Source organism: Phoca vitulina, unplaced genomic scaffold (genome assembly GCF_004348235.1).
Source record: "Phoca vitulina isolate PV1807 unplaced genomic scaffold, GSC_HSeal_1.0 scaffold7, whole genome shotgun sequence".
Taxonomy (NCBI): Eukaryota; Metazoa; Chordata; class Mammalia; order Carnivora; family Phocidae; genus Phoca; species Phoca vitulina.
In genome coordinates this window covers 8,508,775-8,525,098 of record NW_022589710.1, presented here as the reverse complement: position 1 = coordinate 8,525,098, position 16,324 = coordinate 8,508,775, and the positions used below count along the sequence as shown (strand labels likewise).

Below are 16,324 nucleotides of genomic sequence, written 5' to 3'. Positions count from 1 at the left end.
CTGGAGGCTAGCCCTGTATTTAGCATGCATGTTGGTATAACTGATATCTATTACAAAATGCATAAATTATACTTCTGTTTAGTCTTCAGTACACAAGGCTAAGTGATCAAGGAAAGTATCCTATCTAGATTCAAAGAAAGGTTCTTTGAAGTTTATTGGTTGAGTTTGTGTCCTTATGTGATAGGAGTTTATAAAATCAAACACTTCTCCTTATTAAAGAAAAATACTATGCCATAAGCCTTCAATCAAACAACCATCTCAGGAAAAAGAAAGATAAAAAGAAATACAATTAAGTTATTGTGCTAACCATTCCTCTCTGAAGATATTAGTCGGGACTTCAGGAATTAACTAGAGTAATATTAATACAACGGAATTATTAAACTACATCTAGTATTTTTACATCTGATAAACGATTCCCAGTAAAGATAGGTTATTTGGTTCAGTTAAATGAGCAAACAAATTCTTTCACTGTTTCTAAGTAGCGTAGACTGTGTTAGGATTCCCTGTGAACCAAAGCAGTTCTGGGGTCATTGTTTGTCTTGCCTGCCAACGTGTTCCACGACCCACCCCACAAAAGATCCCAAGGTGTGGAAACAATAAGTAATCTTCTTGGTTTCTACTGGAAAGTTAGTTGATCTGGGAATAAAATGTGCCATTATCCAATCTCCAATATCCAAGTGAGAAAACCCAATCAAATGGCAGTGAAACTAGAACGTAAAAGAGGAGGCCGTAAAGCCTTCATGTCTAAAGCTGCTGACTACCCACAGAGATGACTGCAGAATCCCCCACAATCCAAGACCTCAGTCCAGTGAATTTACTTTACTACTAAGAAGCAGAAGCTATACATTTGCCTCTAAATGTGCTGCCGTAGCAAATCTGTGACCAGAAAACGCCAGCAACATCGCTTCAGTGACAGCGTCAGCTCCCCCATCTGACACCCCTTCAGTTCCCAGGCACCTTTCTAGAATGGCCTTAGTCAGAAACAGACAGCAACCATTTCGATCATGTAAAAGTAGCAAACCAATTTACTTTCAACTAAAAAGAAAAATACTGTTGATACGGCAGTCTCGGAAATCCAGATACTGAGCCATCTGGAATCTCAGTGGGGACTTACTGTTCATTACAAAAGATCATGGAGGCACAGAAGACAAAGGGACCTGCAAGGTCTTCTAGTGGGAGGGCCAGCCCCACAAGGAGATCACTTATGTGCCATTCGTGGCAGATAATTCTGCTGTCAGAGAGGTTTTACAAGGAAGTCCACAACTGCTGAGGTCAAATTAACAGTTGTTCAAGTGGATCAAAAACTTCATCTCTGTAACACTTCCTTTGATTCGGACTTTTTGTCTTTCCGAGGAAGCAGAGGAAGTCCAACTCTCTTCCCCCTTACAGCTCTGCATGAAGTTGATGACTACAATGATGTCTTCGTTAAGCCTTAGCTCCTCATCCAGATGGACAAATGCTATTGACTGCCTCCACTGGGCTAAACATAAGGGATTAAAACATGAGCCAGATGCAGTACCACACATGTATATAATTAAACTTAATTTATTAGGATGACTGCTATACCCACACTATAAAGTACCTTAGAAACTGCCTTCTAAAGTATTTTTTTTTCTTTTCCCCACAGCAATGTAAGCTTTTTCTCAACACAGTCTTATATGAAACACAATACTTGAATGAGACTGAGCAGAGTAGCTCTGCCTTAAGTGAAATGAGGGATCAGAGCCTCATCTGCGTGGCCTCCCTCTCTGCCCCTCAGAGGCTCTAGAAACAGCCCCGTGGAGCCTCTGGGCCCTGGGCAACACAGCGTAAACACCATTGCTCTAGAACTGCAGAGAAGCTTTCTTGAAAAGGAGACTGTGCACAGAGAGAGGAAGACTCTGAATGCTGTGCTAAGGAATTTGTACTTTTCCTAAATGAAAAAGCCATTGGAAGCTTTTAGGCTTTTAGCTTTTAGGGGAGTGATATGAGAAGATTAATGCTTTAGAAAGTTAAGTGGTGGTGATATGGAGTTTATACCACAGGATGGAAAAAGGGATAGAAATTAATAATGAGGTGGTTGTACTAGATGGTGAGATGATGAGAGCTCTTTGGAAGGGTATTTTGAAGATAGAATTAATAGAAGCTGCCCGCTGGTGGATTAAAGGAGAATTCCAAGGTCATGCTAAAATTTCTTGTTTATTCATTCGATTGACATTTACTGAGAAACTACTGTGTGCGAGGCGCACTTCAAGATGAGAGATGAACAAAAATAGGTTTGTCTTCAAGAAGGTGACAGGCTGTTCAGATAAGACAGAGATATAATTAAGCAATTAAGGAGAACATGAATGGAAGGTATTACAGCAAACTGTGCACATGATGGCACGAGAGCACAGAGTGAGAGGCAGATACGTGTACTGGGCTCCCTCTGCTCTAGTCCACCCTCCTTCTAGCCTGTCTCTTTGCACACTAGGGACGGGAAAACTAAAGACTACATTTCCCCGTTTCTTTGCAGCTCAATTTCCCCACATGTACTTACCTTCTGGAAAGACTTAGAATGTGGGTGTAAGTACCCCAAGAAGGAGGCCACCTGTTACGGCTGCTACTCTTCATACTGATAGGCAGCTGTGGCAGGTTTTGATTTTTCACTGGCAGTGGTAACAACGTCTAGTTCCCAGCTTCCTGGGTACCATGCTGACCTGGATCACGGCAGAGGCAGCTAAGAACTGTGGTGGCACCTTCCTTATTATCTGGTGTTCTGATCATGACAGACGCACTGATCTCTTGGTGGGCCAGTTGTGCAGTGTTAGTCTGGGAGTCCCGCCTGGAAACTCAGCCAAGAGTTTGTTCCTCTAATCCTTCTAGTAATTTTATGAGCACCTGTTCCTCCCCACAATGCCTTTTTTTTTTAAGCTAGCTGACTAGATCATTAGCTACATTGAATTCCTAATTATATCAAAGAGATATTTAACATATGCTAGAGGTAGTCAGAGAAGGCTTCCAGGAGAAGATAAAGCTTAGATGAATCTTAAAGGGTGAGTGTAATTTGGTCTAATAGAGAACCAGGAAAAGACGTTCCAGGCAAAGCCAGGAAGGTAGGGAGAGAAAGATGTGCTCAGGAACTGCATAGCATTGACAAAGGCGAATGCTAGGAGGTGAAGACAGAGGGGCAGGGAGAGGTGCATTCATGAGAGCCTTGTGTCAGGCTAAGCAATTTGAGTTTTATCCATGGGAGTTATTGGGAATTGTAAACAGCAAAATAATATAAGCAGGTTTGTATGCTAAAAAGACCTATCTGTAGAATTGTGAAGCGTAGATTGGCACAGCTAGACAGTAAAGTGAGGAGGCTGCATCAGGAGGGAATTGTAATAATTCTGGCAAGAAATATTGAATATCGAGAGATTAGCTGAGAGACAGTAGGAGTAGAGTGGTGCAGACAGATTTTAGAAGCAGGAAGTAGAATCTCTGAGATTTCATGACCATCTAAATATCAGGCTAATGTGAGCAAAAATGTGTTGTTGAGGGTGACGCTCCATTTTCTGGCTTTGGCAATAGGTGGATAATGGTGCTGTTTAAAAAGATATGGAATAATGGGGAGTGCCTGGGTGGCTCAGTCAGTTAAGTATCTGATTCTTGATTTTGGCTCAGGTCATGATCCAGGGTTGTGAGGTTGAGCCCCACGTCAGGCTTGGTGCTGGGCATGGAGCCTGCTTAAGATTCTCTCTCTCCCTCTCCCTCTGCCCCTCCTTCCTACCCCCACTCAAGCATGTGTGCTAAATAAATAAATAAATAAATAAATAAATAAATAAATAAAAGGTATGGAATAAGGAAAGGGGAGTGTGTTTGGTGGGGAAGATGAAGAGTTCAAGTTTGGACATGATAAATTTTAATGAGCCTGAGGCACAACTAAGTAAAATTATAAGTAGGCCTTGGAATAGATGAGCTTGTAGATCAGAATTCAGTTTGAGAGTCCTGCCACATAAGCAGACACTGAAGACTTGGGTAGATTGCAGTAGAGTACATAGCGTGAAAAGGAGGCAGGGCTGCCGACAGAGTCCTGGAGACAACCACCATTTAGAAGATAAGCATGGGAAAGAGAGGAAAAGATTGTGCTACAGAGATCAGAGAATGGAAAGAAAATGGTGTCTTGAAAGGCCCTGGGGGAGATTTGAAGGAGGAAGAAGTGGTCCAGTGCCAGGGGTCCCAGGGTGGACAGCACAAGTGCACAAGTACACACACATATGGGGGGACACACACACACACATTGGTATTTGCAAGGCCTAAGCAAAAGCACTTTAATGGGAGAGTTGAACAATACATTTGGCAGAAGGGTAAAAATAAGCACTAGAGCAAGGGAGAATAAACATATCAAAGGATTTTTTTTTCAAGAAACTTTAATGTTAAAAAAAAAGGATACAGTAGTTGCTAGGAGAAGACACAAATAGGGAAGTTTCATGCACTTTTTTAGATTGGGATGACTTACAATAACACACAATTATTGAGAGCCTGCTGTATGCCAGGACTGTTCTAAAGTGTTTCGCATGTATTAATTCATACAACCAGCCTATGAGATAGACACCAGTGTCCTCCCTATTTTACAGAAGAGGAAACTGAGCAAGAGTGGAGTTAAGTAACTTGTCCAGGGACATGGAGTCAGGAAAAAGCAGCACCAGGTCCACACCTGAGGATTCTGGGGACAGGGCTACATGCATAACCCGCTGTGTTTTACTGCCCCCGCATCAAGACGATGAACAGAAGCAGCAGAGAGGGGGAGGTTAAATATGCAGAGAGTGTGGCATTCCCAAGGAGCCCAGACAAGATAGAGAGCCCTTGGGTGGGAGACAAGGGTAAGGATGAGCATCAGTGAAGAGGAGTCACAGCTGCAGGGTCTACAAGCAGATGTTTGCACCAGACCTCCGTCTTTTTCTGTCCAGTAGGAGGTAAGAACATGTACTCGGTGTGCGAGAGAACACGGTAAGGAGGGCTCTCGGTATGAGCAGGGAGGAGCCGAGGCAGCTGCTGGGCAGAGGAGAGATGGTGGTGTTGAGGCACACCTGAAGGACGGGCTGACTGCCCTGGGACCGGGCTTGTTCTGGCTTCATTTTGCCTGCTGTGTGACTTCCTGAACAGAACTCCTTTTGGAGCAACAGAAACTGGGAGTTTTTGAGAGTGAGGGAAAGGTAAAGGAAATTAATGACATTAGAAAGAAAAAAGTATCAATTTATTTAACAAACATTAAATAGTCATTACTATGTGCCAGGCACTGTTCTAAACATTTCTAAATATTAACTCATGTAAGAATTATCATTAATAGTAATCGTTTCCATTTGTTGTTCTGTTTATGAGCTAAACGCTTTCTTAAACCTCATGCAATCCTCACAACCTCCCTATTCTCATTTTATAGTCAAGGAAAGTGGGTTCAGCCAGATTAGTTCACCCAAGGCGTGGTTTAGCAAGGGGTGTAGCCAGGCTTTGAACCTGTCTGTATCTCCAGGGTCTCTGTTTCCCACCACTATACTACATCTTCTTTGTACAGAATGAGAAAATGAATCAGGTATTTAGGCTGGATACAGGACATAAAGCCAAAGGGGCATTAATTGTTTGGCTGAAAATGGAGGCATGTAGGGTGGACATCTCACTGTGTTTCAAGGACAAATAGAAGGAGAATAAATTGAAAGGGCAGAAGTTTAGGGTATTCTAGAGTTTGTGATTACAGGTAGAGCAAGAGCCAGAGGTCTAAACTGAGGGTGCTGGGCTAAGGTCTCCCTGGATGAATGCAGGGTCTGGAAGTGAGAGCAAGGAGGCATAAGTATGAGCCAGGTACCAGGAGGCTCAGGGGAGGAAGGGTTTTTACAAGAGGATGAAGAACCAGTGGGTTGAAAGGGACTGTGTGGTGCTAGGGACGTACCAGCCAATCTGTCCTCCTGCCCCTTTCATATCCCCACCCATCCCTTCCACATATAGACACAAAATCATCCTGTACCAGCCTTAGAAAGAGTGAAAATTTGATATAACCTGATCAAGGGTATGTATGTGTTTAATAAACATTTATTGCACTCCTATTCCATGCCAATAAATTCTATAAAAATTTTTAAAATTCTGCATTTGACAGAAAATAAACAAGTGAAACAAGGTAGATGGTTTTAAGTATAATGGAGAAAAGTACAAGATGATTAAAGGGTATAGGGAGCAAAGGAGTAGGGAGGGGGTGCATTTTGCCTTTTATATATGTCAATTGGGGAAGGCCTCATTGAAAGGTGACAATTACACAGCCTTGCAGATATCTAAGAGAAGAAATGCTCATGCAAAGGATAGAGCTGGGAACATACTTGATGTGTTCAGTGAACACTGAGGAGGCTAGTGTGGCTGCAGCAGAATGAGTGAAGAGGGGAATAGTAGGAGAGGAGGTCAGGGTAGGAGCAGAGCATGTGGGTCCTTAGAAAACACTGGAGATTTTTTTTTAGCAGAGGATTAACAAGTTCTGACTCATATTTTCAAAGGCTCACTCTCACTACTGTATGTCAAACAGTTTGTGTGTGGTAGGGATTAGGGAGCAAAAATACCATTTAACAGGCTATTGAAATTAGCCAGGTGAGAGACAACAGAAGGTTGGACTAGGGAGCTAACAATGAAGGTGGTGAGAAGTACTTGGACTCCACATATATTCTAGAAGTAGAGATGGCAGAATTTGTTGTTGGATTGTGTGACTGGCAGCCTCCACCTTGGCCCCCAATGATTCCTACCTCGCCTTAAGTGTGGGCTGGACCTAGTGACTCACCTCTAATGAAAAGAATGTGGCAAAGTGATGGTATATCAATTGTAAGATTAGGTTATAAAATGTGACTCATGTCTAGCTGCCCCACCCCCTCTCTCTCTTGCTAACTCTGGGGAAAGCCAGATGGCACACTGTGATCTTTACTTCGAGAGTTCCATGTGGCATGGAACTGTTGTCTCCAGCTAACAGCTAACAAGGACCTGAGGCCTACCAATAGCCACATGAGTGAGCTTGAAAGTGGTCCTCCATAGTCAAGCCTTGAGATGACTGTAGCCCTGGCTGACACCTTGACTGTAGCCTTGTAAGAGACTGCAGCTGGGGACAGCTAAACCATGCCCAAATCCCCAACCTACAGAAAATGAAGTATGATAATTTGTTGCACAGCAATAGAGACCTAATATAGGTTGGATATGGGATATAAGAGGAGTATAGTTGATGATGACTCCAAGGGTTTTGGCCTGTGCAACTGGTGTCTGGAGTTGCCATTTACTGAAGGAGGAGCAGGTTCAGAGGGAAGGGAGGAAGCAGGCATTGTTCTGGATGGGTAATATTTAAGATGCCTATTCAATGGAGATCATGAATATACAGTTGTTTTTTTTTTAAAGATTTTATTTATTTATTTGACAGAGAGAGACACAACAAGAGAGGAAACACAAGCAGGGGGAGTGGGAGAGGGAGAAGCAGGCTTCCCGCTGAGCAGGGAGCCCGATGTGGGGCTCGATCCCAGGACCCTGGGATCATGACCTGAGCCGAAGGCAGACGCTTAATGACTGAGCCACCCAGGCGCCCATGAATATACAGTTTTATATTCAAGGCTGGACTTTAGGGAAGAGATCTGGGCTGTTCCAGCCTTTTGCCTATTTTTTCTATTTCTTTGTCTATCTTTTTCTTACTATTTGTAGGAGTTATTTATATAATACAGATACAGGTCCTTTGTTGGATACATGCAATATAAATATCTTCCACTCTGTGGCTTACCTTTTCACTCTCTGAATAGTGTCTTGATTTACAGTCTAAATTTTTAAAAATGCTTGATTTATCCACGTTTCTTTTTATGCTTAGCACATTTTATGTTCTGTTTAAGAAATCTTTTCCTACCCAATGGTCATGAAGATATTTAGAAGTAGAAATCTGAGGACCTTTAGTGTACAGGATAAGATCACCTACGGAGTGACTATAGAAAGAGAATAAATCTTGGACAGCACAGGGCATGCCAATGCTTAGAAAGCAAAGGGGTGAGGGGAATTGGCAGATGAGACTGAGAAAGAATGGATGGTCAGTAACGTAGCAGAAGACATAGCTGAGGCAGAGTGGAGTCCCAGAAATTTCCAGGTGAGGTCATTAACGCTGCCATATATTGCTGGTAAGTGGAAAGCGTGGAGACTCAGGGAAGACCACTGGAGTTGGCAGAGTGGAGGCCACCAGATAAGTACTATTTTAATGAGTGTATGTGTGTATGTTGGGGGAGGGCAGCTCTAAAGTCTGATTGAAGCAGAATGGGAAAAGAAGAAGTGAAGACAAATAGAGACCACTCTTCCAAGGAACTTTGCTACAGAAGAGAAAAGAAAAGTAGGATGGCAGCTGCAAGGAGATGTAGGATCACAGAAGGGATTTTTTTTCCCCATGAAAGATATTATGGCATATGTAACATTGAAATATGTGACCAGCTAGTGAGAAAGAACCAACTAAGGAAATAATTGAGGAGGAGGACAGAGGTGGCTTTCGTGCTGGAACCATGTCCCTGAGCTGGCAAGAGGAGATGGGGTCTGGTGCACAAATGGAAGGGACGCTCACAGATGCAGCAGGCTGGTCGGTGTGGTTGTGGAAGCCGGTGGAAGACCTTCTCCGACTGCTTCGGTTTTCTCAGTGAAGTTAAGAATCAAGGTCATCAGCCAAATGAGGAACAGGGAGAAGTCTGTGATTGTAAAGGAATATAACAGAATGGTTGAGTCCAGACTGTGAGCCACGTCACCTGGGTTCACATCCCAGCTCTCCCATCTAACATCTGTGTACCTTGGGCAAGTTACTTAACCTCCCTATTTCCTCAGTTTCCACGTCTATGAAATGTAGATAACCTCAGAGTTGCTATGATGATTAAATGAATTAACACACGTAAAGCAAAGTTTTACTTGTATTGTAGACAATATTGAGTTTCTGGACGTATTAAGGAATTAGTCAGTCATGGACCATATGAAGTCACCAAAGCGGTGCCGCAGGCATATCCCCGAGGCACATATTAGTTTGTCTGCCGTGTGGGTCAGAAGAAAGAGAGGTTTCAGACAACCTGTGGGGGATGCCCTGTTTCTCAACTCTAGCAGTACATTACAATCTTCTAGGGAGATTAACAAAATTATCCATGCCTGGGCCCCACCTTCAAAGATTCCAACTCGCTGCTCTGGGATGAAGCTTATGCTAGTACTTATGAAAAGCTCTGTCTGTGAACGTAAGGTGTAGCTAGGGCTGGGAAGTGCTAGTCTCTTAGCTATATACATGCTGTGGAGATGGGTGACGGGTAAGCGGAGTTATGTCTGTTAAACATCCTATTCATCTAATAAACTGATTCCCCATCTACAAAGCAACTTTCTAGATTTATTTTGGTTCTCTAAATGGTTTCTCCATCAGAGGACGGTGTGCTGATCAGCCAATCAGAGCGTGTAGTCCAAGTGGCAGTCACCTCATTATAAATGACTAACGTGACTTTGTTGTCATATGCAGTGGTGTGACTCTCTCAGGGCACCGACAACACTGGTTCTGGGCTTAGAAACAGAAGGCACTGGCCGTGGACCAAGGGAAGTCACCAAGGAGAGGCCATCTTCTCAGGCTCATCTGTGGGCACAGCTTCTCAGATCTTTCCCTGAAGACACTTCCAACTGAAGAAAGGGAGCAGCCAGATTTGCATACCACATGTCAGAAGCGTGGTGAGAGGGAGAGCAGAGAAGGCTGGTTCAGCTCTCATACCTATGACTTTGGCAGAACCACTGGACATAATTTCTCACAGCCTACAGACGTGGTTCCCTCGCCTGTATCAGAACACCCTGCTAAATTATAACAATTACGACATGCAGATAAAAATTATAGCTACCTCCTACGGCTGCTGGGGGAAGGGTCTGAAATCTATACTCTAGTAGGCTTTCTGGGAAAATACTACGCATGACAAAGTACAGGAATCTAGAGAGTTGCACTGAATTTTACTTTCCATGAAGAAAATATATGAACAAGTCGAATAGTAAGGTAGACCTTACAATCTACTGCCTCCTTCTCCACCCCCCCAGGGACACTACCCTAAACTCTTAATATTTTTATTTTTATTATTTTGGAGGTTATCTCCGCTGGATAATTTATTGGATAAAATTAAGAAATATTTCTATTTCTTAACTTATCAAACAAAGTAGTTTTTATTGACTCCCTGATATGAAAGAGAAGGATTTTGTTTATACTACCCTATTCCTCTCTCCTCAATGCTTTAATTTCTTTTTTTAGTTTTTCTATTAATGACCACTGTAACATTAAATAATATTCAAACCTCTATTTCTTTTTACATAAAAATTGACATCCTGCCTTGACTCCCCACTCCTCCTACTCCTGTCCTTGTATCAGGTATATTTTGACTTTTACCCTAATAGATTCTTCAACAGATAAAACTTCAATACAACGTGTATCGGCTGCCCTCTGCCCCCACTGCCATTTTTGGTCCCACCGCTCATACCTGCCTCATGGTTATTCTGCACCTCCGTTCCAGTTCCCTCTTAATTATGTTTGTTCTGCTTTTTCTTTTTTTTTTTTTTAATTTATTTATTTGAGAGAGAGAGAGCATGAGAGAGATCATGAGCAGAAGGGAGGGGTAGAGGGAGAAGCAGACTCCCTGCTGAGCAGGGAGCCCAATGAGGGGCTCAATCCCAGGACCCCGGGATCATGACCCGAGCCGAAGGCAGACGCTTAACCAACTGAGCCACCCAGGTGCCCCTGTTCTGCTTTTTCTTATTTGAAGACTATTCTTGAGAGAATATGCATTAAGCAATTTTTCTTTCCTTTGCCATCAGTTTATAACATGCTATTCTTCTTGTACTACTCTTTTAAGATCTACCTTATTGCCACTGAAAGCATTTCTTCACAGACCTCAGTTCATTCCATCTGTAATTCCTGGATGTTTATCCTGCTCATGGGTATTTAGTCTTGGCCATACTTCAACCTCTCCTTTCATTTTGAATCTAACTTTTAAAAACCAAAGTAAAACTTCCTTTTCAAAAGTAAGTAAAAATAAAAGATTGAGTACCTCATTTCTAAAGACAGCAACTCTGCTGCTCTATAAGCCAGCACTTAAGGGAGTCAGCTTTGAAACTTTTAGTCCTCTGTGGTGTGAATGTGTCTAGCTCCGTGGTTACCATGTCAGCTTTGGAATGGGGCTGACCCTACTCAAATCCTGCCCTGCCACTTACTTGGTGTGTGATCTCCAGTAAGTTACCCCACAGGGCAGAAGCTAGTGAACCATTCTCCAAATCCTTCCCTCTTTCCTCCTGGAGATATGACTAGGCTCTATCTCTTAGCCTCCTTTGCTGTTAAGAGTAACCGTGAGATTGAGTTCTGGCCACGGGAACATGGGTGGAAATTCTGGCCCACAAAAACCACGGAGTCCTCCATTATCTCAAATCACCCTGGCTGCTGACCTGGTATAAATGTCCAGGGCAACCTTGGAAGCCATGTGTGGAAGACAGCAGGGCCTCCCTCCGTGCCTGGAGTAGACACTCCACCCCACCCTCCACCGGTGCTGCCAATGGAATTTTACATGATTAAGAAATAACCTTTGGGTGATTAAGGAATCAGCTTCCCTTTTGTTAATCCAATGAGATTTCAGGTTTATGTTACAGCGGTTTGCTTTACCCTAACCAATATACTTAACTTCTTAATTTCTCTAAACTCCACTTGCCTCTTCAGGATAATTCTAGCACCTACCTTCCATAGTGTTGTTAAGAGGATTAGAAGAGAAGCAATGAATACGAAGTACCCTAATGCACAGTGCCTGGCAAAAACTAAGTACACAAGAAAGATTCATTACTATTATTCTGTGAAGCCTGTTGTTAATTACTGCTGTTATGTTTGATGTAATAGAAGGCTCTCGCACACATTAAAATGCCCATTCCCTGCTACCTGAAATTCCACCATTCCTTTCTGTAAATCAAAGTCTTCTCTTTTAAAGAGTAACTTTCCCACCTTTAATTATAAAATAAACATGTTTATATGTTTAATGCAAAAATAGTGTAAATAATACAGAACTTCTAAAGAACAAACTATTGATCATCTATAATCCTATCATCCAGAGATAATCACTGCTAGCATTTTAGCATATGTATTCCCAATTCTTTATCTATTAATACAGATATGCATACATGTAATACACATACATATTTATAATCCAAACAGGGATAATACTAAACACATAGCTGCTTTTTCCACCTAATATTTTATCTGGAACAGTCCCCTATGTGTTCAAATATACTTTGAAAAGATGATGTTTGATGGGTGCTTATGGGTGTATAAAAAGTTATTTAACTATTGTATAGATATATCACACTTTATTTAACCATTCCTTTCATGTAGCATATTTTTGTTGCTTCTATCAGAATAATCTATGTGGAATATATCTCCTTGTATATAAAATCTTTGCCTATGATTATTTGCCATTTCTGCTTTTATTTTCTTTATTTGGACCTTTAGAAATAATATTTGACCCTCAAAATGATAGAATAACTGATACTTATTTCATCGTGATTTGTTTTATCTTTCCTATTTTTTTTTTTCTTGTGGTTTTAAAAGCAAAAATACCCTGGAAAAGCCCACAGATCTTTCCCTGAAGGTCTCATAGTAATACATTTATCAGATTGCTTTATTTGCAGAAAGGAAAGATTAGGCTGCATCTAAATTGTGAAAGTTCAAGGTAAAAGGAGTTCTGAGAGGGGGGAAAGAGACAGGAAGTGGAAGATTCAAGATAAAATCTCTGCCTTTCTTACAATTTACATGTGAAGGGACGTCTCCTCTTCTCCTGTTGTCCCAACTATCACCAGTGGATGAGCTACTATATTTCCTCCTTTTATACTCAGCCAGATGCAAAAAGAACATGAAGCATTAACAAGCAAGGATCTTGCTTAATTGGGTTTTTGCTGAGCATATAGATAACATTAACATAAGAGTAAACAATAGCATCAATGAAACATAATCCTTGCAGGACCTCCTGTTTATTGAATGGCTTGGGCCAGTGTCTGCAGATAAATTAATAATGATTCCAGCTTCCTCTGTCTCTGGCAGCTAAATCAATGCCCACTCTTCAGATCGAGGAGATGCAATATTTCTCCACTACGTGTATCTTGATAAAATGGTTGAAAATACATAGGAATACAGTTTGCATCCTTCTTGGAAGGTCTCTATATAAAATATGTAATTTTATATTCCCACAGCTGGAGTGAACCACGTGAGTCCGCGCAACTGGTTTGGCATGTGCAGCAGAGTTGTTACCTAAGGTAAATGCTCTCCTATCTCATTTGCATTTACTTCCAAATTGTTATCTATCCTCTTGGGTGAAGGTCTAGTCACAGATATTTATTGAAATGACTATGTAGCTCTGCTTTCCCCTCAAGCTTCTATCAAAGTGTAACATTAAAATGACGGACACACATCTGCCTTTCTAACTGTCTTCACACAAAGAATGGTCATTCGCAATAACATTCTCTTCAAATAAAAAGGGCAACAGTATGAGGTACAATCAGGGTCCCAGCAGGAAACAGATGGCACACTCACATTAGAATAATTCATGGAGCATTTAATGAAGGGACTATTTATAAAGGTGTGGGCAGGGTGTAGGGAAACCACAAGTGATAGAACGAATACTCCAAGTCTAGTAAACAGTGGGGCAGTGAGCAGCCCTAGGCCTGGGAGGCCAGTTACGGGACCCAGAAAGGATAGAATCATGTGGAAATGTCTGTGTTGACTTACTTTTGATAGAAGGAGGCAGCCAGCCCTGGGTGACCCTGTGGGGAAAGAGTCCAAGAAATAAACACCTGGACCTCACTCTCCTCGACCTCTTGATTTCCTGCTGGGATTTGCTTTGGTAGAGCCCAACCCGAAGTCCGACTGTGGAACAGCCCATACAAGTCAGTCTTCCAGGGTAGTGAGTAGGGAGAGAAGAGGGAAGGTGAAGAATGTACATGGAGACACATGGAAGATAGCTGGCAAAGGGGGAAAGACCAAGAGTTTGGCTTGCATGTGCCACTATGAGACACCTATTAGACATCAGGAGGAGGTGTCAGGTAGGCAGCTGCATCTATGACTGGTTCAGGCCGAGGCCTGACCTGGAAATATACACTTGGGACCCAGCACATAGCTGCTTTTTATAATATCTTTTTTTTTTTAAGATTTTATTTATTTATTTGACACAGAGAGAGCACAAGCAGGGGGAGCGGCAGGCAGAGGGAGAGGGAGAAGCAGGCTTCCCACTGAGCAGGGAGCCAGATGCGGGGCTCGATCCCAGGACCCTGGGATCATGACCTGAGCCAAAGGCAGACGCTTAACAACTGAGCCACCCAGGCGCCCCAGGTGCGTTTTAAAGCGATAAGACTAATGGTGGTCATAAAGGGGTATGGGGAAACACAAGGACCATGGGCAGAGATCTAAGCCTCTTCGAGCGAAGAGGGTAGACAGAAAGGAAAGCTCAAGAGTGATAGAAACTGGAGGGCAGGTGAGCAAAGAGGGAGCATGGAGGACAAGGAGGGACCAAGTGCCAGAGTCACAGGCAGCCCATGGGTTGACTTGGAGGAAACATGAGCCCTGGCTGGCATCACTGGGGACCTCTCTGTGTTGCAGTGGGGCCTGCAGGGCCAGAGCCTGAACATGTGGGAGAGAATGGGAGCAGGAGGGTGGAGATTGTGAGTGTGAGCAACTCTTGTGAGGAGTTTCTGCTGCAAAGAGGGGAAAGAAATGGGAGAGAGCACTCACAGGGAACGTAGAGGCAAGAGAAGGTCGATTATTTATTTTTTTTTAAATTTTATTATGTTATGTTAGTCACCATACAATACATCATTAGTTTTTGATGTAGTGATCAACGATCCATTGTTTTCGTATAACACCCAGTGCTGCATGCGGTACGTGCCCTCCTTAATACCCATCACCAGGCTAATCAATCCCCCCTCCCCCCTCCCCTCTAAAACCCTGTTTGTTTCTCAGGGCCATAGTCTCTCATGGTTCATCTCTCCCTCCAATTCCCCCCGCCCATTTTTCCCTTCCTTCTCCTAGTGTCCTCCATGTTATTCCTTATGTTCCACAAACAAGTGAAACCATATGATAATTGACTTTCTCTGCTTGACTTATTTCACTTAGCATAATCTCCTCCAGTCCCATCCATGTTGATGTAAAAGTTGGGTATTCATCCTTTCTGATGGCTGAGTAATATTCCATTGTATATATGGACCACATCTTCTTTATCCATTCATCTGGTGAAGGGCATCTCGGCTCTTTCCACAGTGTGGCTATTGCGGACATTGCTGCTATGAACATTGGGGTGCATATGGCCCTTCTTTTCACTACATCTGTGTCTTTGGGGTAAATACCCAGTAGTGCAATTGCTGGGTCATAGGGTAGCTCTATTTTTAAATTTTTGAGGAACCTCCACACTGTTTTCCAAAGTGGCTGTACCAACTTGCATTCCCACCAACAGTGTAAGAGGGTTCCCCTTTCTCCACAACCTCTCCAACATTTGTTGTTTCTTTCCCTGTCCATTTTGGCCATTCTAACTGGTGTAAGGTGGTATCTCAGTGTGGTTTTGATTTGGATTTCCCTGATGGCTAATGATGATGAACATTTTTTCATGTGTCTGTTCGCCATTTGTATGTCTTCTTCAGAGAAGTGTCTGTTCATCTCTTCTGCCCACTTTTTGACTTGATTATTTGTTTTCTGGGTGTTGAGTTTGAGAAGTTCTTTATAGATTTTGGATACCAGCCCTTTATCTGTAGTGTCATTTGCAAATATCTTCTCCCATTCTGTGGGTTGCCTCTTTGTTTTGTTGACTGTTTCCTTTGCTGTGCAGAAGCTTTTTATCTTGATGAAGTCCCAAAAGTTCATTTTTGCTTTTGTTTCACTAGCTTTTGGAGATGTATCTTGAAAGAAGTTGCTGTGGCCGATGTCAAAGAGGTTACTGCCTATGTTCTCCTCTAGGATTTTGATGGATTCCTGTCTCACATTGAGGTCTTTCATCCACTTTGAGTTTATCTTTGTGAGTGGTGTTAGAGAATGGTCGAATTTCATTCTTCTGCATGTGGCTGTCCAATTTTCCCAGCACCATTTATTGAAGAGACTGTCTTTTTTCCATTGCATGTTTTTTCCTGCTTTGTCAAAGATTATTTGACCATAGAGTTGAGGGTCCATATCTGGGTTCTCTATTCTGTTCCATTGGTCTGTATGTCTGTTTTTGTGCCAGGACCATGCTGTCTTGGTGATCACAGCTTTGTAATATAGCTTGAAATCAGGCAACGTGATGCCCCAGCTTTGTTTTTCTTTTTCAACATCTCCTTGGCGATTCGGGGTCTT

At 42.5% G+C, this 16,324-nt stretch overlaps 1 protein-coding gene across 3 annotated transcripts in view; it reads right to left on the bottom strand.

Annotated features, from left to right (window-relative positions):
- The window catches only part of NUBPL (nucleotide binding protein like), a 275,956-nt gene that overhangs the window by 4,465 nt on the left and 255,167 nt on the right, over nt 1–16,324 (bottom strand). Inside the window, exon 11 of one of the 3 annotated variants that reach the window (XM_032404902.1) lies at nt 7,599–8,669. The exons of the other annotated variants lie outside the window; for them this stretch is intronic. Coding sequence (XP_032260793.1) covers nt 8,643–8,669 — 27 coding nt within the window. The 3' untranslated portion in view covers nt 7,599–8,642. Of the gene's footprint in view, nt 1–7,598; nt 8,670–16,324 lie in introns of those variants that run through there. 3 annotated transcript variants of the gene reach the window in all.